The sequence below is a fragment of the Gavia stellata genome, chromosome 2, assembly GCF_030936135.1.
Source record: "Gavia stellata isolate bGavSte3 chromosome 2, bGavSte3.hap2, whole genome shotgun sequence".
Taxonomy (NCBI): domain Eukaryota; kingdom Metazoa; phylum Chordata; class Aves; order Gaviiformes; family Gaviidae; genus Gavia; species Gavia stellata.
Window position 1 is genome coordinate 16,554,708 of NC_082595.1, and position 23,032 is coordinate 16,577,739.

Below are 23,032 nucleotides of genomic sequence, written 5' to 3' on the forward strand. Positions count from 1 at the left end.
CAGTTGCATAAGCTTTCACCATCCTTGAGGGAGAACTTGCATCTTGCTATGCAACTACTTACATTGTTCCAAAAAGCATCTTAAAAGCCGCAGTCAATAGAATGCACTGCTTCAAAGAAAAGTGTACCTTTCCTAACTAAACGCAGTTCCTGTTCCCCTTCTATCATCAAATGAAGTAGCTCTACAATAAAATTGCATAGGACTGTACCTGAAACTGGAACTGTATCAGAGGGACTCCGGTCGAAACAGGGAATATTTGTTCCATAAATCCTCTCCTGCAGTGACAGACAGGGCAAGACTTTACATCAGACTCACTATACTCTGGTCATGATAAACCATTTATGTCTCAGAGCATCAGATTAACGAATTTCCCACATACTTTGTATACATCTACCCAGCTCAGCCTGTCCTTAGGTCATGCCTACAACTGCCCTTTGAAGGCAGACACAAGCTCAGCCTGCTCAGAAGTTGCATGGCCGTATTTAGTGCAGCACAGCTCTTGCCTACCAGCGGGGCCGGTTATTTCAGACTCTGTGCCATGCTGTGTTGAGCTATGCAACATTTTCTGCGACCATACTCCGAGCTAGGTGAGCTCACATCTTTTTGCGAGAAACTTTGAATATCCCTGGAATATCCCAGCATGAAACCGTACCTTTGTCAGCAAGCCATGAGCCTGTCTTCTCCATGTGCAGCCCTCTCCCTGCAGCCAGGGATTTGCCCTCCTAGTTCTTTTGGATTGCAGCCTACTGACAGAAGCAACACAAGACCAAAGGACATGTGTTTGCTCCAAATCTCTCTACAGAACTCCTTAAGTAGGCTAACTTGCCTAAGGAAAAGATACTTGTGTGTCTTGCCCCATTGCTCCATTTTGGGTTTTTTATTTAAAAAAAAAACAAACAACAACCCACAAACATGACACAGTGTTGCTTCTTGTCTCCTACGCCATAACTACTACCAAAAATCAGAGTGGTAGGTACCATTGCCCCATGCAGAGGTGTATACACCCTGAGTAACTAACAAAACAGATGGTATTATATTAAAATGAGAGGAGAAATGTGTATTACTATTCCAATGGCGTACAGGCCATTTTGAGTGCAGATGTGGTCTAGACACTGTGTTCTGGGGCATGAAAATGAGCATTATCACCTCCCTCTGTAGCTGCTTGAGAGCATCAAGTGCTGCTCAGAATCAGAGGATCATGAAAAAAAAAAAAAGCACGGCTGTTTATCTCTGCACATCTAATCTGCAACTATCTCACAAAAAAGAAAAAATGAAAAATCGATTGTTCTTCAGTTTTACTATGGCATAAACGAGATTAAATCAGACCCACGCAGTGGTGTCATGCTGATCTGATCTAGTTTCCTCCACAGTCGGACTAAATGGCCCTATTTTCACTATCTTCTTATCCCAGGGAAATTAATATTGTTATCCAGATATCTAAGAAAGGTTCTTAACAGTGAAGCCAAGACTTAGTTTAGGCTGGCTGAACACGTCTACCTTAAACAAACTCTACAAAATCCATCAAGGAGAAAACGTGCTATTAAGCATCTGACTATTTAGTCAAGCATGGAAATAAAGAGCTGGAGCTTTGTATTTAAGTTTTCCCAGGTAGCATTGTTTAATTAGGCTACAACACACTCTCACCCATCTGCCCCACTCCCCAGAATACACTCAGTCCATGTGATGCAAACAGTCTTACTATACCTGAGATGTTTCTTTAGTGTTTGATGTCTCTGGGGAAGATGAGTAGTTACTATTTCTATATGTGAACAAATATGGCTTTTCCTGCAGAGTGAAGAGAGTATGTTTAACAATGCCAGTGGAAAAACAGTCAGCTGATGTTGAAGTCTTCTGGCAAGATTTTCCAAGGGAAGAAAATCTTTACAGTATGAATTTTGGATGAACATTGCACTAGTGAAGCAAACCAGGTTAGATCTGAAAATTAAGCCCTGGCATGCTCTAGGCACAGCACCACCTCTTGCCTTAATTCTAACATCAAAAAACCACATAATTCAATTTCTTTGATGCTTTAATTGCTGTTCAGTGAAGCTTTTGGATGACAGTAATATTTTATCACTATTAAATAACTGAAATTAGAGCTTAAAGGCAAAAACATTCAAGAACCTGTTCTTTGAACCAGAGATGCTCAGACCCTGAAGATACTACCAGGCTATTGACAGCTTCAGGGACTAAAAGAGTTAAACCTGACAGCAGAGTCAAATCACAGAAAAGCTAAATTATATAGAATACATGGATTCAATTTTATTGCTGACACAGATTTTAATACTGATAATAGACCCCTGATATCTACAATTAGTAAATTCAGATTAGCTAGTTATATTTTGAATAAAAAAATCTGACACAGTAAGATGATTTAACTAAATTTTGTCAAAAGTTCTTGTTTTCAGAGTTTCATCTTTATAAAATAAGAAGTCTGTGTCAATGAACTTTAAGAACACTGAATTTTTAACAGTGCAATATCTTGGGAAAGTGCACATTCCCAAGAACTCCAGAAGGTGACAACAGTATTTGAAAACTTGGAAATTCTGCAAAGAGTAAATAAAAGCTTACGGAAATAAGGAAGCCCTTTTACCTGAGATGGACACCGGACCTGAAGAATTTTTGTGAAATCATAAGGCTGCTTCTGTCCAACTGGCTCCATCTGGAAAAGGAAAGGACAGAGGAACTGTACACAGGCTGTGTGGGGGAGGGAAGGGAGAGCAGCAGCAATGCAAAGGCTCTAGTGCCTGGAGTTTTCCATCAGGTCCATATATATATATTTAAAAATGTGTTTTGCTTAAGATAAATATTTATCTGTATATAACATACCACACGTATACCTACAAAAGCAAGGAACTGAAAACAAGGCCTCTCACACATCAGACTGTCATCCCATCACCATTAAAACAAGCATCCACATATTAACTTTGCTCTTGGGAATGCCAACCCTGTAACTGTTTTTCCCAGAAGGCACTGATCTCATACCGTTGTATTCAACTGCTTGCAACCAAGTCACTATTTATCAGCCTAACCACAGTAACTGTGGAGATGCTCTAGAATAGCATAGCTTAAACCACCCTCATGATTAGTTTTCCCCCCTTATGGTATGCAGTTTAAACGCTGCTGAGATTTGCAAGCACAAAGTGGTAAATACCACAAAGAATCACTTCACCTGTTCAGGCACCTTGCTGGGTGCTAATTAAATTGCAATCACACCCAGAGGAGTTAGCCACTGTTTTAGATTCCTCAGTGAATGTCTGCTCAGTTTGCACCAGCAGCAGCAGACTACAGAAGAAACAGGATTGAAAACACTGAGAAATACAGCAGTAACAGCCTTGATGTCACTGATACATCCTGTGCAGGAATGATATATTTTGTTTTGGTTGTTCCATCACCGGAAATAATGGGAAAATTCAGAGAAATAGAGAAGAGGTTTACAGAGCTAGATATTCTTTGAAAGAAGCATTTGAAGAAACAGAGTCTGTGCTTTTTTGGGAAAGAGATAGGAATAAAAGGAATGTCCCTGAAACATGCAAAATAATGAAGCTCAGAGAAAAGCTGGTACTTTCCGATCCTCCTAGGACAGAATAAAGTAGCTATTTAATGGCATTCTTTAAAGAAAATATTCTTCCAGCACAGAATGATCCCACAGAATGTGGGACAACGGTGGTATTTCTTGGCTAGGAATGAATTTCAAACAAGTATTAGACACTTGTATGTTGTTGGGAGCTGGGTGATGAGAATGAATTTCTCTAGGAGGCAATTAATTCCGGACAACTCAGACACACTGTTCTCCCAGCAAAGACTGACAGCTCCCATGCAGCAAAGCTGCAAGGTCCTGGTCAGGAAATCAGGCACCAAGGGTGCATTGTGGTCAGCCAAAACCTCCCCTGAATTCTAGCACATCGTCATGCATGCTGGTTAGTGTGTGGGTCCGCTCTGGTACTCCAGCAGTTTCTAAGTCAGTGTAAACCCCTGAATGCAGAAGAGAGGCACGGGCAACCTCCTGTGGTGCCGTTCCCATTCAGGTTCTTGCCTGGTTTCAGTTTCTCTCCTGGTTGCAGGATAGGGTTTTTTGTGGTCTTTTCTGTCACACAAAAGAATGCCAAACACAAGAGCAAGACCTTCTTGTCTAAGCTTTTTTTACACACAGGAAAGGAGCTTTGCCCCCAAATATATTTCCGGAGGTAAAGTTGTAGGCATTTGCCAAAATTAATCAATCAGTCTTTCTGTGGTAAACAAAGCTGTCCAAGTAAACAACCAACCTCTCTCAGCTTTTCCTAGCTACCCAATGTCATTGTGCTGACTGTTCTCTGATGTGCTTAGCATATGAATTGCATTGCTCCTAGATAGCTAGAAATGTTCTAGTAAAATATCCAGTCATGCCTAGGACAAGTCCCTAGCACCTGCTAGCTCAGCATCTTCTCAGCCAGATAGAAGTGCAGTCCAACTGTCAATTGCCATTAGACTTTCAAGGTTTTGCCCTTTGGCCAATAAGGGGGTAATCACTCCATGAAAGAGGCTGGTACTGAGCCTCAAAATAAGGGAAGGGCAGCCTGGCAGACAGCAGGAGGAGGGAAACTCTCTGAATGCAATTCTCAGACACCTTCTCATTCTGCTGTGTTTGCTGCTCGACAAGTCATGATCTTGGTTTCCTATCAGTTCCCAATACTGCATTGTGGGGTGGTTTGTCTTGTTTTTAAAGCAGTCAGCATAAACCATTAGCTGGACTTTCCAGTAGAACTAGAGTGACCTTTACTGGGTGAGGACATCTGCCAGTGCTTTTTATGCTGAAAGCATCTTTCATATCATCTGCTTTTACATCATGGCGGAATAGTATCCCAGGCAGACAAGGAACCTACCCAGAGAGGTACCTTTCTGATGATTGCCAGCTGTACTAAGAAAATTCTACTAAATCAAAGAGGAGGCAGGAAAGCAGAGGGGAAAAGGAGTTGTGAAGGGAATACTACCATTCCTGTAGTCTCCCTTTAAATGAGTAGCAAGATGTGGTTTTGCCACATTTTGCTCTTCCTGCAGATCGCCTAGGCTGTCCCCTCCCTAAAGGAACCACCTCCCACTGAGGAAAAACACTGAAATAAAGGAAACTTGGTATTTGTTTCCTTTATGGCAATTCTCTGGTTCTAGTGGCTCTCCAGCAAGTTCACAGCCTGAGACTGGGTAACTGGCCCTAACACAGCCATCCTTAAAAGTACCACTTCATTTTGCTCATAGTTTTTCACCTCTGCTGTTTCCGCAAAATGCTCCTAGAAGTTAAAGTGACAAGAATAGAGTAACACGCCGAAGGATGGGATGCTTAAGGACAGAGACCAGGAGGCAAAATAAAGTCTGTGCAGAAAAGGGGGAAACATGGACAGAAAAAGGAAGCAGAGGAAAACAGAAAGGCTGTAAAGAAAAAAAAAATCCTCTGAAGGGACAGAAGTAATTTGTTGCAAGCTAGGTGTAAGAATTTGATAGGGCAGGAAAGAGAAATCAGTGCTGGGTTAAATGAATATGTTTGCATGAGTTATTAAACTTCATAAGAGACATCCCCTTCTACAGAGCCTGGATTTGAAGGAGGCAATGTAGCTGTTTCAGAATGGGGATGATACTATCACAACTCCTTGTAAAAAATATTCAAGATGCCTAGTATTGGCACTCTGCATAAATTGAAATCTAAAAAGCCAGACAGTAAGAAGCCATAGGGAAAAAAAGAAAAAGATCTATAGTCTAGACTTGGAAAAAAATGAAAGTGAATCCCATTAGAAGCACATGAACTCTGCTAATTGCAGAATCTGATAAAAAAGAAGGACGTTACTCAAAGCTGGAGGTCAGTTTCCAACTGATAAGCCCTAGAAAACATATTAGTTCAGGCTGATCTATCACTGCAGTTAGATGGATCTCGGATTCTGAAAAGTTTGGTTTAGTTGGACCCAAACAATTCCTGCTGGAGAGGCACAAAATGGGCTGGCAAACCAACGGCACTGTGGTCCCTCTCCAGTCCGAAGCATTCATTTTCTGCACTAGCTGAAAGAATATTCCATATTTAAATTCAAAAATTTGCTGATTGAAAAACCATGCTAAGCAAATGTAAAGTGCTACTTTTCACAGCAAATTGAATGTTCATACTTTGTGTAGCTTGCTCCCAACTAGCTTCAATATTTATAATGGTTAGTATCTGAGAAGGATATGCCACCGCTTTCTAGTGTCTTACAGTTCATGTTAAGTGATGGTGATTGTGTGATCTAGGTAAATATATCCAACACTGATGGAGACACTGAGACATGGGCAGTTAAAGAAACTCACTCCCTTTCTTAACAGAGAACTGCCAGAAATGGAGAATGTTTCATTCACACTTCAGGAATCTGACTTTCAGTGTCAGTGCTTTGCTCATTTGACTAGTGAAACTAATTGCCTAGTGAGGCCAAGGCAAAACAACAATTAAGAAGCCAACATGCATCTTATCATGGCATCTATTTTACGATAGAAGAACTGAGGTAGGAACTTTGACATCATCATGAGGAATGTCACAGATAACAGCAAAGGAGATAACTGGATGCAGCACACTGATTCCAAGGTTAGAGCTTCAACAGCTGATCAATCTTTAACTCTTTGGCTCCTACTAACTAGATAAAGTTCTACTAACTTTAACTAAAAGATAACATCTTTTATCAGAGTGACTGTAGGATTTTTCTAGCTATATCATCTGGTTGAATAAAAGCCTCTTCCTGCGAATCCGGCTTCTTTAAATGACCAGGGCTACAACAGCATTACTACTGCCAGAATTAGCATAGAAGGAAACATGAACATGCCAATCTGCATGGATTTATTTTAAAATGTGGTTTACTAAAAGGTGGTTGCAGTATATACTTTTTTTCCCTTCATGCTTAGGATAATTTGGACAGACATAGGAATAGTAGGTACTCTCAAATGAAAGTCTTATTAAGATGTGGACTGCAAAACAAGCAAAGAAAGTAAGTCTTATCTTTAGCTTTATTGGCCATTGCAGACTGTTTTTAATTTAAAAAAATTATATGTGTTATAAGAAGGTTGTTAGAAAAAAAAGCATAAAATTTTGGAAGTTTCTAAGTCAGAAGGAATAGTAAAGTGATCTTATCCAAAATCACTGATATCAGGACATATCCAAATATAATATGCACTAAGCAGTAACATTCTACTTCGCTCTGGTGAGTCCAAAACCATGTGCCTGCTTTTTTGTCTCATTCATATTGAAAAGCAACTCAATTTTAAAATGCAAACCCTTCCAGCTGTCTGTGCATCCACTCAGTCACACACGCAAATGCTGTGTGTCGGCAGCTCAAGTCTGCAGAAGGAAACAGCCTCCCACAGAACTGGTTATTGTGTTCAAGCTCGAGTGGGTTGGAGAGTCCATGTTTCTCTCAGGCACTCTCTCCCTCCCATTAGAAGGCACCATTTGTTGACTTTCCTCAGTTGGGTAGGACATCCAGCTCTTGAAAAAGTAATAGGAGCTCCTCAAATCTGTCTATCATCTCTTTAGCATGAACAACAGCAGCAGAAGGATGATGGTTAAGGAGGAGACAACCTTATGAGACTCATTAGTAAACAAGGGGATGGATACAGGACAGAGGAGACAGAAGAGTATAGTTGCTCTAATCTCAGGTTAGGAGGAGCCTCAATTGTCACAGCTCATTTACTACCTGAGACTTCCCAAAGGGCTACTTTGGAAACCTTTCTAAAAAGCTCTTGATAGTAAGCAGCAGCTACAGAACAGCAAGAGATTTGTCTTGGGAGTGTAGGGCATTTAGCCTTATTCCAGAGCAGTAAGCAACAGTGTCTGTGGTATTGCTCACCATGTTGTTCCAGAGGCCCACAGCCATGAAAGTATAATCTTCTTCCAGAGTTTCCACTTGTGTCTTCGATGTGGTAACGAAACCATCCCTGCCCTGAAAGAGAAAGCTTTTCAAGCATGAGAAAACACTTAAGAGTGTAAAAAGATGAGACATTCAGCCGCAAAAGGTCTCATTCTGTAAAATAATATTCATATCCACAAGAATACCAATCTCTGGTACTCTCATTAAGCCATTTGTTGCTGGTCTTAGTTACTGCTGTTGTGTCAAGACAGAACAGATGCTGTTCTTCTAAGTGATTGCTGTACCTACCGCTATAAGGTAGCAGTGAAGGGACCGCACATCAACAGGACAAGAAGACCAGAGCAACAGCAAAGCATGATCACAATAGTGACACATAGGAGATCAGGAAAACATGCAGATGTGATCACATGAATTATTTGGAATAAAAAACACTTCTTCTAGCTAACACTTACGTGCATTTAAAAAGTGGAAGTGTGCAGAATTTGTCTTAAGAGGTCATGCTTATTTTCAAATGAAAGTGACTGTCAGAAGAGTTTGGAAGATTGCACATGATGGCCTGCAGGTGTACCACAAATCAGAAGAAATAAAGAATCCACCTATGACTTAAGATGGCATTTAAGGCAATAACAGAGCAATTTACTAAGAGAAAAAGTAATGCCATGGAAGTTACAAGTCTGCCATTTATATGTGGGCCAACCATCAATAAATCAAGTCTGGCATAACAAGACCCAGCAGCAAAGGATGATTTTGCAACACAGCAAACCCCAACCTTCCTGGAAGACAAATTTCTTCCCCCAGTCCATTTTATTCTGATACTGAGCTGAGGGGAGCGACGGAATTACCACAAATTCAAGGAGCGGTTATGGTGCCTAGGAACCAGACCATGACCACCAACCTATTTACAAATAACCATCTAATGAGTTGGATTTTGATACCTTGCACTGAGTGAACCATTATCTAGTAAGTAATGTTTTCCCTCTTTGTTGCCAGGTGTCAGACAACCTTGACCTTTGAACTTCCCTTTATAGATCACCTGTGGCAAAATCATGTCTGACATCCCAGGCAACCCTATCTATGTTCATTCCCCACTGGCTATACTGAATACAAAATCTGGACAAAATTCATTCTCAGGTTCCCAGACTGCATTAATCTCATTGCAGGGAGGTAACTCTACTTTCCAACACAGTTTACAAAACCTTTATCTTTTTCCCCCTACACATTTTTAAATACTTCTTGTTATCCTCTTTTTGCCTTTGTTTCCAAACACACATGAGCATAATCAGGGATGAATGAGCTGATGACTGTAAATGGAAAAATTAGCATACTGACAGTTTCCAGACACTTGTGACCTAATCTACAGAGGTGCCATGACTTGATTTCTGCAAGGAACATAGCATTCAAAAAACACAGGAACTCTGACTGACACTGTTTGAAGCAAGCTCCACTCTCAGGACCTCTGTGTCTGATCCTGATGTGTGTTTTGCATGTGCCTAACTACCCTTGTCTTCTAGCATTACACACAACCTAGACAGGAAAGAGCCAGCTGAATATTGCACTCAATCTCAGCGAATACAGTCCAGAAGGAATGGAGCAACTTGACTTTACTCACTGGTCTGAGCAGCAGATTTCTTTCTTGGAGAGAAGGCTGAAGAATGACAGTGAAGTCATCCTTTTGATCATACCTCTCAGACTCCAGCAGTTTTTCCCAAGCATCCTGAATAGACAACCATTTAATCAGATGAGTATTATCAGGTAGAGAGTGTAATATGTGTGCAATTCATCAGGGCTTAAAGTGAACTAAGGTTATCCCCATCCCTAATAAACCACAATAATCAAATTCTGTAATCTAGAACAAAGACAGTAATTTAATGAAATCTTCTTACACAATAATTGGAAACTCCTTGTAGCTATGAGAAAGCTACATTGATTTACCATAATTCTCTTTGAAAGAGCAGCAAGCTTAGCAAGGCAATGAAATGTCATGCTTATTGCCTCTCTGTCATTTTTAAAAGGAATTCCGGCACTACTGTCTTTGTCTTAACAGGAAGTTTCCCTCTTCTAAAACATGTGTCAGATTACTGGACAAGATGGATCTTTTCTCCGATGGGATATAACAAATACTAGGTTGCCAAAAAGCTATATAGTCATTAGAAACTTCAAGAGATACTAAGATCACTCAGGGTATAGACAGAACTTATCTCCAACGTTCCTGATGTAAGAAATGGGGTCAGAATTGTTGTGGGCATGTGGTAAAAAGGCTGTTACTCAACTTCGTCACTGCTATTCCTCCCTTAACTCCTCACTTCAGTCCAATCTGGAAAATGAATAGACATGTCTAGCAATAAGAGAACCAAGCAACACAGAAGATGCCATACCTGATAGGACCACCTCAATATGTTATCATCTAACGTGGACTGTTCACTAACACAATTGCACTGATTCCTGCCTGCATTGCTGCAGAAAAAAATAAAAAACATGAAAGACATTATGAACTTTCGATAAACAAGACAGATAGCATGAACTCTTCTAAGCCATTGACAAGTATGTATTAAATACTAAATTGTTGCATATATTAAGAAAACTACATGGAACATCCTGATTTTTGATATAAACATAGAATGATATATATTTCCATGTCCAGAGCTTTGAATTGCTTCTTTATTTGAAAGCCTATTCAAATGACAAATATGCCAGACTTAGATTAGCACAGGGTCTCACAAGCTAGCAGCATGCTCAGGCTTAAAATAGCAGCTGCACTAGTTTTCAAACACTTACTTCTCTATAGTCACACAGGAAAATTGAACATACTCAGAATACTTCCATAGGAACTTCTGCCTTAGTATTTGGCAACAAGACTTCCATCTAGATATATGGATGGAAGCTCAATGCTGCAAAAGCTTATATATGCTAAAGGATGGCCAGGCACTGTCAAGCAGCTAGCCAATCTCAGCCAAATTTCTGACCTGCAAGGTGAGATGTGCACACTGCATATTTCTGCAGCTAGTTGGAGAACTCAGACCTTCTCCCAAGACTGTAGACAGGAACAATACAAGATACATTTAAGATTAGTCTGGATCTGGCAAAGATATACTCAGTTGAAAATGCCTGGATGGATTGGAATCTGAGAAACTTTTTTGTGGGGTTTGCAGATGTAAGCAATGAGTACCTGTCAGGATCAGACTCTCTCTCCTTTTCACAGAACTCTAGCTAAACTTATTAAACGGGAGTTTTCTGTTAAAGTGCTTTTACCACTGCTGGTGAGTGAAACAAATATGAACTAAGGACCAGAATCTTACCCAAGCCTAACAGAAGAACATTGTACAATACATGAAGAGAGTTAGATGCCTGAAACTGTGGTTCACACACTACTTTTAGTGCAAACAATGCTTCTAGTTAGTAAGAAACTAATAAAGAAAAGAACTTTAAATCCCTATTATGTCCCAACCTTCAACGCCTAAAGTTAGACACTGACATGGGACTAGGAGTGTCAGCCACTATTCTCCTCTTAGACACTTGAAATTTCATCTTTTGGTATGGGCTTATATTTTTCTCTCAAAGCACAGTTCAAAATAAGGACTTGGTAGCCAAATGCTGAGGCCCTTATCTGGGACATGATCTGGGCCTGAGGCTGACAAGAACTCAGTTTACCAAACACTGAAGTACAAGGCTTGCAAACTGATGGAACTGTTCAACCAGATAATTGCAGCTACAAGACCATGCTGACAATGAGAAAGCAAATTGCCTTAAGTTGAAAAGGAAATATAAAAATTACTCAGAGGGAAAAAAATTAGATCTATTTAATTTTATTTTTTAAAGACTTCAATATATGGCAAGGCCCATATTCCTAAACCCATCTTTTCCACCTCTCATCTACCCGTCTCACATTTTTCCCCTCAGTGCCTGTGCGGGAGAAATAAGCTAGAATGCTCTATGCAATTGCTTTTGTCAAGGAAAGCTTCTCCTCTGCTTATACTTGTTCTTAAGCACGTGGTTATGCAGCAGCCAGACCCCTTTCTTGACTGATGGAATGTCTCCTGGGTTGTATACATGCAAAGCTTGTGAATACTTCAGGATGACTATATTAGTACATATGGTGTCTTATGCCACGGGCACAGGAAAAAAACTACTGTGGAGTGAGATGGAGTGTAATCTCATCAGCCGTAAACTACTCCATCATAACCGTCCATGTGCGCACTCCTACTCCATACTAAATTGGGACATAGCTACTCACACTTTTGTTACAAGGTACTGAGAAAGGGAGATGGATGAAAGCATCTAGGCACGCAGTTATCAAAAGGAACTGACAACTTGGATGTTCTCCATCCTACCATACCCTAAGCCCGAGTAGTAGCTTTCACATAGCCTAACAACGTGCTTTCAGACCGGTTATTCCTTTTGTGAACACTGATACCTAGAAACTTAAACTTTTAAAGAGCCTTCAGAGTTTTTGACTGGAGAGTTGCAGAGTAGAAGTAGTACTGGCTAAAGAGCTGGGGGTAGGTAGACTGTGCAGTCTTGTGACCATAATCACAGTAGTGGGTCTGGCTGGGATGGAGTTAACTTTCTTCATAGCAGCCCATATGGTGCTGTATTTTGGATTTGTGGCTAAAACTGTTGATAACACACCAATGCTTTGGCTGTTGCTGAACAATGCCTGTACAGCATTGAGGCTCTCTTTCCCCACTCTGACCCACCTAGTGAGTAGGCTGGGGGTGTGCGAGAGATTGTGAGGGGACACAGCGAGGACAGCTGACCTGAACTGGCCAAGGGGATATTCCATACCATGTAACATCATGCTGAGCAATAAAAACTGAAGTAGAGGAAGAAGAGGGGTGTTTTGGCTTCCAAGGTCACTGTTGCTTGGAGACTGGCTGGACATCACTCCACTCATGGAAGGTGGTGAGTGATTACTTTTGTGTAACTTATTTTCCCCACCTCTTTCTTTTATCTATTAAACTGCCTTTATCTCAACCCATGAGTTTTCTTGCTTTCATTCTTCCTAGTCTCTCCCCTGCCCTGCTGGAGGGTGGTAAAGGGGGAAGTGAGTGAGAGGCTGTGGCTGCTGGCCAGGGTCAATCCACCACAACCACAGCGTGCAATATTTAAACATATGCTATCCAAGTTGGCAGGATTAAAAGCACATACTCTTACTGGTAAAAATATGCCTTGCAGAGAGAGTTTATCAGAAACAAAGTGGAGACCTAAAAATCTTTGACATACTTTTGCATTAAGGGCAGAAAACCTGTTCATAAGACTCTACCTCAGTTATAAAGTCAATACATATACACATCTATGTGTCTGAACACTAGCAGGGGACAGCGTCAAGAATTTAAAGGAACCTCTGTTACCTGGCATTATTGTAATCTTGGCATACAAGAGAGGAAGTTGTGAGCTCAGTAGAATCCACCAGATTTATGAAGGCCTTGGGAACCTGCAGTGATAAAGGAAAAATTAATCATGTATCATTTGCAATTAAAGATCAGCAAGTAGTGATAACGGTAAAGTATGTCTACAGCTTCACACGTGTTACCTCTGGCCTGGGATTCTGCCTGCATAAAATCAATGATCTAAGTCTTTGCCAGTTCCATCCTGTACCTTACTCCTATGCCTGCCATCTAGAATAATGCTGATCATTACTTACGAAGTACTTGTGACTATGACTTCTTAACTGAGACCCAGCAATTCATTTTACACGACCAAAGTGGCCACCAGCCAACTAAACTGAACTCAAATGAACTAGGAATCACAATTTTTGTGGCAACATACCAATGCAAAGCTGGGGTTGAAACATCCTGTATAATAGCATAAGCACCCGTGCATCCTGCCTCACCTGTCCCCCAAGCAGAAGGCAGTCTTCCATTTACATAATGATATTTCATTTTTACAAGTGCATATAAACAGATTCTGAAAATAATAGTGGAGAGAATCTGAAGAGAATGTATGGGTGGAACTTCACCTGTGCATAACATTTGTTGAAGCCAGTCTGAGAAAAATGAGTGGTTGTGGCCTGATGCAATCAAACTGTAGCAGGTTTAGAATACCCTTTAGTTCTTCAACCCAGCAAAACAAAATTCTTGGAAGATGCTATTGAAATACTTCAGATAAACAGTTAAGAGTCTGCTTTAGTAGTGATATATCCACATCTAGTCTACTATTCATTAGTAGACTAAGACTCAGTGCAGAGCATTTCCCAGAAACTATCCTAGATAAGCAGATAATTCTTAGCTCAACCACCTAAAAAACCTTTAGAAATGCTGAGATCTTACAAAGAACACATAATAGGAAAAAAGATCCGTTATACATATTTTTAATGGGTGTTTTCCCTGGTCTGTAAAAGTCATCACCAGGTAGTTAGCAGCCTGTGCACTGCCTAGGTAGCTCCACACATCCAGTAATTAGATATCAGTTTCACAAACAGCTCTGCTAAACATGAATGACTTTCAGACCTAGACAGATGTACTCCATTTTTCATGGAAATCACTTAAAGAAACCAAAGACTGAGTGGTACATCACCTTGTGTTGCAAAACAAAGCAGTTACCCGTCTGTCCTTTCTGTTTGTATGCATCAGCTTTTTAAAAGCATGAATAAAACATTTATTGACAATGAATGAAGCCAGTGAATTGAAGTCAATGAGACTGTGTTCTAAGTCACCTGAACAGTGGTACAAGCCCTAGTCCAGTAAGTGAGACTTGAAAAATCAGCAAAGGATTCAGGTATTCAAGGTTGATGAATAAATCTTACCATTTTATACAAAAAATCCAAGACAGCTTTAAGTTTTTCCAGGTTGTCCAATATGCAGTTCTTCTGTAAATGAGATAAGAAAACTAGTAGAAAAAACAAAGTTATCAATTTGCCAAAAGTACAACCCTGTGTGTTGAGCTGTGTGCTGAAGTGTTACCAATGACCACTGTACTCAGCCTTAGCCAGCACCAAGAAAAATTACAAGAGTAATTCCACGTTTTTTAACTGCCTATAATTAGACAACTTAACATGTAAAAAAAAAAAAAGACAGGGATGGGGAAGAAAAGTGTCTTTAGACTTGAAGGTGGAAAAGAGCTGTTCTACTAAGGCACTTCAGACCTGGGATCAAAAATTAAGTACACATGTTTATAAATAAAAAATGCATGCCAGGTGCTTACATCACTTGATAGAGTCATTCCAACATCCTGGAACCAGCTACTGCTTTGGTTCACTGTGGTAGAGAGCAGAGCTTGGGAAAGTATCTTAACCACCTGCCTTGACTGCTAAACCACCCCGTGAAAAGCTTACCAGTTGTGTGGAGGCACAGGAAGAGCATGGGTTTTCAGCACTAAAAAAGACTGTGATCAGTTTCCAGTCATTTTGGAAGTCCATCATCTGGGAGAAGAAAAAAAAAAAAAATTGAAAGTAATAGGATGATAAGAGACCTGTTTGCTATTTTCCTTTCTCACACAAGATTTGCTATGGCTTTAAAATGGCAAGACCAAGCAGTAGTCCATGACCCAACCCTGGCCACCCTGATCACTTCCATTTGACAAACCATCCAGCTCTTCCCAACAGGAGACAGCAAATGGATGGTTAGGCAGCAAATGCTGCAATTAAAGATGAATGCACATCTATTAAAAGCTCATATTAGAGCCAGAAATTGCTGCTGTCATTGGAGAGTCTGTTGGAGAAGATGAGCATGCACAGCTTAGCACAGAGCTTGATGCTGCTTCTTTTCATCAGTGTTGCTGCTTGCTGACAGGGTTAATGTTCCTGAACTGCTGAGATTGGGTCACATTAGTGGGCAGAAGACTGGAGCAAAAATCTGAGAGCTAGAGCTCTGCTCAGCTGTGCTATGTTTATTAGGCAGTTCTCGCCAATCCTGAAGAGCATTGGTTAGAACCACTCAGTTCCACAAAAACATATGCTAAATCCACGTACAAACAGTCCGATGGGCTCCCTGTAAAGAGGCAACAGCAGAATCACCTTGGAAATTACATTTTCCTGTTATGTCAAGACCATTTTACAAAATAACATGCCTTGGGGTTAAAAATAGAAAAAAAATCAATGCATAAAACTCCAGGATGGGATTTACAAAGCACTCAGCCATGAGTGATATTTCAAGCTCTCACCAGCATCAACCACTGACATCAGCCAAAGCATATCTAGATCTTACTGTCCTTTTAGAAAATATGATCCTAAAAGACCAAGAGGAAACTGAAGAGACAAATACTGAGAATTATTATTTTGGGTTGGCTTCTCAGAAACACTGGCACAGTTACAGAGTGTAGCTAGCAGAGGTCTCACATCCTTAACCAATAAAAAACAAACATATTGGCTTCCCTACCAAGCTCTTCAGCCACTCTGACAAACATAAACCAGGTGGGCTACTGTCAAGAACAAAAGTCTGTACTGGAAAGGTACAGAATTGATTCTTATTTACAACAGAAAGACCAAAGTTCATTAACCTCAAGAAACAGCATTTTCTATTTTGAAGATATTTTTGAGTGATGTTTAAAGTCTTTAATCACATTTCTCCCTTTTTCTGCTTCAACACCAAGCTCTCTGAATTGTCCTGTGCTTTAAACAAACCTGATTCTCTTTCATGAGCTTCACTATTTCTTCAGCTTGATGCAGGAGGTCTCTGAAAAGCAGAAAGGAAGAGAGAAACTATGAAGGCATCAGTAAGGGTAAAGCTTTGGCTGATTTTTACCATTAAAGCAAACAACATTTGAGCCTTCAGGTGGGATTAATCTTTTCTGTCCTAAATGTGTTAAGATTAGACACTTGTCTGTGCTACACAGAGAGCCTGGGGTGATTAGCTCATATTCAGGCATCTCACTTTCAGACATGTGCACTTACATGAAAAACAGCAGACACAGCTTGGTAGGCACACCTCTAATTCTTTTTGAGCCAAAAAATTTGTTTTGCAGCTATAAAGAGGGAGACCTGATGTTAAGTCAGGTGAACCAGACCCCAAAGCACATAGTGGGCTTTTTTCCTCCTGATTCTGAGAGGTGACAACTGAGTCACAGTGGCAGGGTCTGTCCCTGGAGTGTCTGTGCAGCCTCTGCCACTACTGAACATATTCTGTGTCCAGTGAAGTGCTCCAGCATCAAAGGTTTCCATCCTCCACCTTGCCACCTGTAAATCAACTGCCCAGCCAAAAACCCCTCACACTTACATGGCTTGAGTGTCTGATGTCGCTCCCTTTGTGCCAGGTGGAGAAGACTGGTGTAGGACCGAGGGATTAAAACTGCTTATGAGAGCTGAATGACATACACAGGTTAGGTGACTTCTGCGTACCAGGGACTGCTACCCTGCCGTTTCACTATAAACACAACAGAACTAAACCAGCCAGAAACTGTAAAGTCTGAGGATCTCTTGGCAGGCATGAGAGGTATGCCTGAGCCCCTCTGCAGCTGTTCTTGCTGGTTTTTGCTCCTCACCTTCTGAAGCGGAGGTTTGACGTCTGAGTTTGCCTCCAGACTCAGGTCAGAAACCTCCAACCCCATGTCTCATGCCAGCCACAAGTAGTGTAGGCAAATTTAAATACAGGCAGCTATAAAAATGAAGCTACTGGGTAGACCTTCCCAGAGATAGCCTCCTGAAGCACTGAGGAGTTGCCAGGTTTTAAACCCCTTTCACAGGGAAATGGAGGTGATGTTAAGACACTAGGAAGAAGATTCGGAGGGGAGGACCCTGGAGCTATCCACTACTCAACTCAGCATTTCAGTGGACCTGAAAGTATTACTTGCAAGACGCTTCAAGTAAGTCAAGGTTGCCTTCAGAACCAGCTGAGAGATGATGAATTCACATATGTGGTGCATCCATGGTAGCCTCAGTGTAAATCCTGAACACATGGCAGCGGAAAGAGTAGTGGACAGGCAAACCCACACAAGATTTCACTGGGCTAGCATGGGCAGCAAGCACACACCAGCAGGGACTGTGGCGTGAGTAACAGTAGCAGCCCAAAAATCCCTGTTGTGCATGTAAGACTCTTGCAGCAGTCTGCAGCACCCCTTCTTCACCGCTATTTGTCTACCCGGACAGTCTCTATAAAGCCAGCACACATAACCCAGGCTGGCTGTACTCACGTCCTCAGAGTACACCATCTCTCAGGCTTCCCTTACACCCCTGCAGTGTGCTTGTGCTACACCTGCTCTGCAGCCCAGCAAAGCCCTGGAGCTCCTGCCAGACTGCCATTCAGTCAATTTGCTCAAGTTTCAGTGTGACAGCAAGACGCACCTGCTAAAGTTTCCACGCTTACTTCAAGGAGGCTCTTTCCTGTGCTATAGAAAGGGAAGAGAAAACAGGAAGTTGTTATTCCATTTCTCAAAGAAAAATTATATTACAGCACAGCCTCAATTTCTTACTCGCCACGCTACAGCTCAGAGTGCGTATTCATGGCAGCTGCTGAATTTAAGAACGGGGCCTTTCTTTCCCCAAAACCATCATGTCATCAACTACTGCTGAGTAAGAACACAGTGTTAGATCTCAATTTTTTCTGTCTCCATACACTCTGCACGTTGCAGTAATCGTTCTTATGCATATGTACAAGTAATGCAGGGACCTCTGTGTGCATCCACATACAAGTGGACACAGATGTTTGTGCAACCATTTAAAAAAATTAATCTTTTAAATTTTGTCTGTGCAGGGCCAAATCCTCGTCTGGAATGCTATGACTCAAAGAGCTACATAGATTTGCATCTACAAGGTTTAGCTATATGTTCACTCACTGATTTAGATCTGCTAAGGGGGCATGAAAGAAGAAAATGAGATAAGGCTTGTCCATGAAGCACTGGGAACCATTCAAGCAGAGGACAGGGTATTAGGACTTCTGGGTTCTTTCTTTGCTTTGATAAATCTCTGCTTTCTGGTCTCTAACTAGTGGGCGATGATATTTACTACCTAGGATTCATCATGTAGCAATGATTCTTAATCAAGGTTATTGCAACCCTAAGGTAGTTCTATATCTTGCATAAATACAAAGCATTTCTGTTAACTAAGGATTGGGAAGGATCCAGTGTCTTAAAATCCTTTTTATTTTATATAGGCTTTCTCCTCCTTTCTAGAAAATAATAAGAATTGCTTGGGCCTAATTCCTGCACTGTGATACTGTATAAATTAGAGTCATGATACTTATCAATGCTAACAATTCATTGTTACCTTTGGAGTAAATGCTCATGATGTGCACCTGATCCTGGTGTCTGTGAACAAGCAAGCAATAAGGATAGCATTAAGCAAAGGGTAAACTAGGTCTACATACGCTGTTCCCCTACCGTATTCCACTCCTGTTATAGATAGCATTGTTTTCTACATACTCTTCTCCATTGTGTTGTAGTTACTCACAGATTTAAATCATTTTCCAGAGCTTCCTTATTACAGCTTGTTTTCATAGTCTAGTACTCCTTTCTTAGTTACCGCTTTCATTAATCAATTTATTACACATGGCTTAAAATAAACTTTGACTAGTTGAACTCAAATTCAGTCAAATGAAATGCTGTTCTAAACCAAATTTCTCTGGATCTACTCCTTTTCAACAAGAGATGCGACCTGAAGTCATTTAGATAATTTACATGGATAGCACTCAGCCAGCATGGTGTCTTGTTAAAAAAAACCTTAACGTAGACAGAAGTTCATTGTTTTCAGAGAGTCTGAGGAGGAGACAGTAACAGAGATGTTTGCTCTAGGAAAGTAGACATTCCTTAAAAGAAGATAATTTGTATGTTTTTCTATGGCACCATCCACAAGCAACAAAGACATTAGCAAAAAAATAGAGAGCCATGCATCTGATATGGGTGAAGCACCTTTGCATTTAGGACAATTATTTTCTTCCAAAGAGGGAGGTACTCTCAAGGAGTCCAGGAGTGCTGGTTTTCTAACGGAAAGCTTTCATCCCAAGGAAAAGTATGATGTCTTGAGGAATACCACCTCAAATTTGAAAGCTGTTTTGTGATAAGGGAGAATGTCCCCCATTTCTTCGCAGTTGTAGTCCCTGCATTGGCTACCAATTTTTGCCCAACATGCATTTCTACACTTCCTCAAAGCTTGATAATTGTGGTTAAATGCTTTTAGTTAGGCCTCAAATCTATATCAGATATTCATTTCCAACTATTAAGATAAGTAAAGATCATCCAAATCTGACTGTATTAGAACATGCAGGATAACTTTACCCAGTGATTTTTACATCAAAAGTATATCCTTGTGATTCTTCTAGAGCTTCTGCCTTCTAGACAGGAAACCAATCTCTACGGAAACCACTTCAACGGGATGGAAAATCTACTGCATTTCTCGATAATTTGTTCTAATGGTGATCACCAAAATTGTATTGTTTTCCAGTTTGAATTTTCCCAGCTTCTTCTTCCAGTTATTCGATCTGTTATGCTCATTGTTAGGAAAATCCAAGCACTCTAATCAAATATCATCGTTCTCTGCAATAGCACTGTGATCGCATTTCCTCCTGCATGAAGTCAGCTGACTATTTTTAGACTCAGGGTATACAGGAACACTGAACAGCAGGTATTTCCAGTCATTTTTCACCAGAAGCCTTTGATGCTTGTGGAAAGATTCAAGTCCTGAATGCCCTAACTGGGACCTCAAACCACATCATCAGCTCACTTCGTCATCACAACCAAGTGGGTCACATTCAGCACACTTCCTGCTTGTACTTACTCTTTGCAAACTTCCTATTGCAGTGACTGTTTTAATGTCAGCTGGCCTCAGAGCATGAACTGCAGGAAAATTAAAGACTTCAGGTTAAAAAAAGAGCAGTAACCTTGAAAGAAAATTATATTCAACAGTATACTAAAGCTTATCAAAATTGATTAAAACATAATAAGTCTATACTGATCATTTCGACTGGCAGTTTTAAATCAGTCAGAGAGGATGAGAAACTTTACTCAGGTCTTCAGTAAATACTTTGGGTGCTTAGATGCACTGAAATGCTCAGCCATTAAGCAAGAAGAGACCACAAAACATTGCTGTGAATGATTTAGGTAATAGCAGCATCCTCAATTAGCAGCTAAAGAAACTAAGGTAGAAAAGTAATTATGAATAGAAGAAAAAACTAAGGAGCCTACGTAGAGCCTACGTCCACTGCGGTCACATCACACACATATACACCTCCTCAAAGAGCTGATTTCTCCCCCAAATAATTCTCAAATAATTTTGAGAGGGAAAGCCTGTACAAGAATAATATCAAAGACAAACCTGAAGATGAAGGAGTCTCATGTAACATCGCCTGCTCACATGAAAACTGGAAGCTTCTTAGAGTCTTTAACATAAACAAATAAATATGGTTGATTGCTTAGATCTAACAAGGAAATTTGTGGAAAGAGGGGTCCTATGGGCTCCATTCTCACACAGTACCAAGCTCTTACTCATGTAACAGCAATTTTAAAGAACAATTACACCTCTGCGAGAAATACATGGGAACATAGATCTGGACAGCTGCATTTTCAAATCCACTCTTCTGCTCAGTTTTCTTACTGATTGCCACAGAACTGGGCCTAAGCAAACAGTGAAATGTGCTGAACACAACCTGTTACATCCATTGCTGCAAACAGTGAGTGCTTCATCTGGAAGAGGTCATAAGAACAGCTACTGCATGCATCTTCACATGCCAAGGGGCACCCAACGGACACAACAAAAAGCTACATCTCCAATATGCAACAGGAAAGGCAGAATGAACCAATTCTAGGCCCTTGGCAACTGGTAAAATTCTCAGGTGATCATAGAAAGCACTGAAGAGGGCGGGGGGGGGGGAGGCAGGAAAGAGTTGCATTTGGGGCAAGGATGTGAGTGATGTTATTCACTCACCATAAGAGACAGTTCAGTACCACTAGGAACATTATTTAGTGCTTTCCTACATCCTGACTGTAGGTATGGCCCAGCATCTAGTACTTTAAAGAGAGATGAAAGACAACTCCCCCGGGGTGACTTGATTAGGGCTTCCCTAATCACTATGACCATGTTTGGCTAGCTGATCATCACTACTACGTAAAGGTGAAATCTATATTGCAACAAGGGCCACCACAGTCCCCACGCACGCCCTAGTTCCCAGTTGGAGGACTTTAATGGTACACACACTTTGCACCATTATAGTGCAAGGAAGAGTTTAATCTTGTGTTTCTAAAAGCACAACAAAGCATCTAGGAACAAGTGCTAACCACAATCGATCTACATACAAGATATGCAACCTAATAACAAACGTTGCTCAGAGAAACCTTTATTTCCTGATTAGGTACTGTAATATTGCAGCTGCAATATCACATTGCTGAGTCATTTGCTTTGCATTTATTCTTTGCAGAATTGAACCGTTTAGAGCACCAAGCTGTGTTTTTTCTTCTTCTGCCTGCCTCAGAGGAAGCAACAGCCAGAGAGGTCATGATAGGTATTGAAAAAAGGAAAAAAAGATAAAGCTGTACTCATATTTCACCTTTAGTTTCCCGTGTTCTTCCAGATGATCTGCATTACCTTAAAAAGATTAAAAGAATTAATTGTGCTTTTTTTTACCTTAGAAAAACACTTCAGAAGACTTAATATACCTAAAAACACAGAATCCTGAGAGACGCAACCTTTCTCCTCTGCCCTACTTTCCAAAGGTGAGGCTCATCCCAACAACCAAATGTATTTTCTTACTTTTTGCTATACTAGAATAAGTTTTTAGTTATTATAAGCAGGTGAGATCTGTTGAGATTAGTGGAATACAATGAAGTCATACACACAGGTGATAGACTGCTTGTGGATCTCCTCAACCAACCTCATCCTCCACAGGCCTTTTCTGCCTGTTTTCTTCTTCAGCACATCTCATATATGACTGTAGTCTTAGTCTGTCCAAATTTAGAGTAATTTGAACATGTACAAGGTGGAACTCCTTAGAAAGGAGCAATTCACATTAATCTAAATCTTCCACAGTCAGAGAGCAACATCACACTGTTGTGAGTTTGCCATAGTGATACAGAAACAGCTGCAATTTCTTCTGTTAGTAGAAAGTGTTGACAGATGAAATAGCCTGTGGAGCCAGACGTCAGGCCTGTAGCTATTTCAGTAAACATTATTCTGCTTCCTTGAGTATGCACTTGGATTCATACACATAGATTTTGGTTTATCCTAAAATCTCCTCAAAGGTAGCCATGAAGTCTGGGTCTGGATCCTCAGATGAACTTCAAAGCATGCTCACAGCTGTCCCTGCTTGCCACACTGAAGCCATCAG

General features: G+C 40.7%; 1 protein-coding gene across 1 annotated transcript in view; it reads right to left on the reverse strand.

Annotated features, from left to right (window-relative positions):
• The window catches only part of PLB1 (phospholipase B1), an 80,844-nt gene that overhangs the window by 54,305 nt on the left and 3,507 nt on the right, over positions 1-23,032 (reverse strand). The window contains exons 2-17 of the mRNA XM_059835432.1: positions 22,256-22,293; positions 21,028-21,091; positions 20,491-20,549; positions 18,985-19,025; positions 18,064-18,107; positions 17,000-17,084; positions 16,408-16,459; positions 15,121-15,207; positions 14,593-14,655; positions 13,199-13,281; positions 10,226-10,304; positions 9,460-9,564; positions 7,830-7,922; positions 2,594-2,662; positions 1,705-1,785; positions 209-275 (exon numbers count right to left, since the gene is read on the reverse strand). Of these exons, the coding sequence (XP_059691415.1) occupies positions 209-275; positions 1,705-1,785; positions 2,594-2,662; positions 7,830-7,922; positions 9,460-9,564; positions 10,226-10,304; positions 13,199-13,281; positions 14,593-14,655; positions 15,121-15,207; positions 16,408-16,459; positions 17,000-17,084; positions 18,064-18,107; positions 18,985-19,025; positions 20,491-20,549; positions 21,028-21,091; positions 22,256-22,293 (1,110 nt within the window). The remainder of the gene's footprint in view (positions 1-208; positions 276-1,704; positions 1,786-2,593; positions 2,663-7,829; positions 7,923-9,459; positions 9,565-10,225; positions 10,305-13,198; positions 13,282-14,592; positions 14,656-15,120; positions 15,208-16,407; positions 16,460-16,999; positions 17,085-18,063; positions 18,108-18,984; positions 19,026-20,490; positions 20,550-21,027; positions 21,092-22,255; positions 22,294-23,032) is intronic.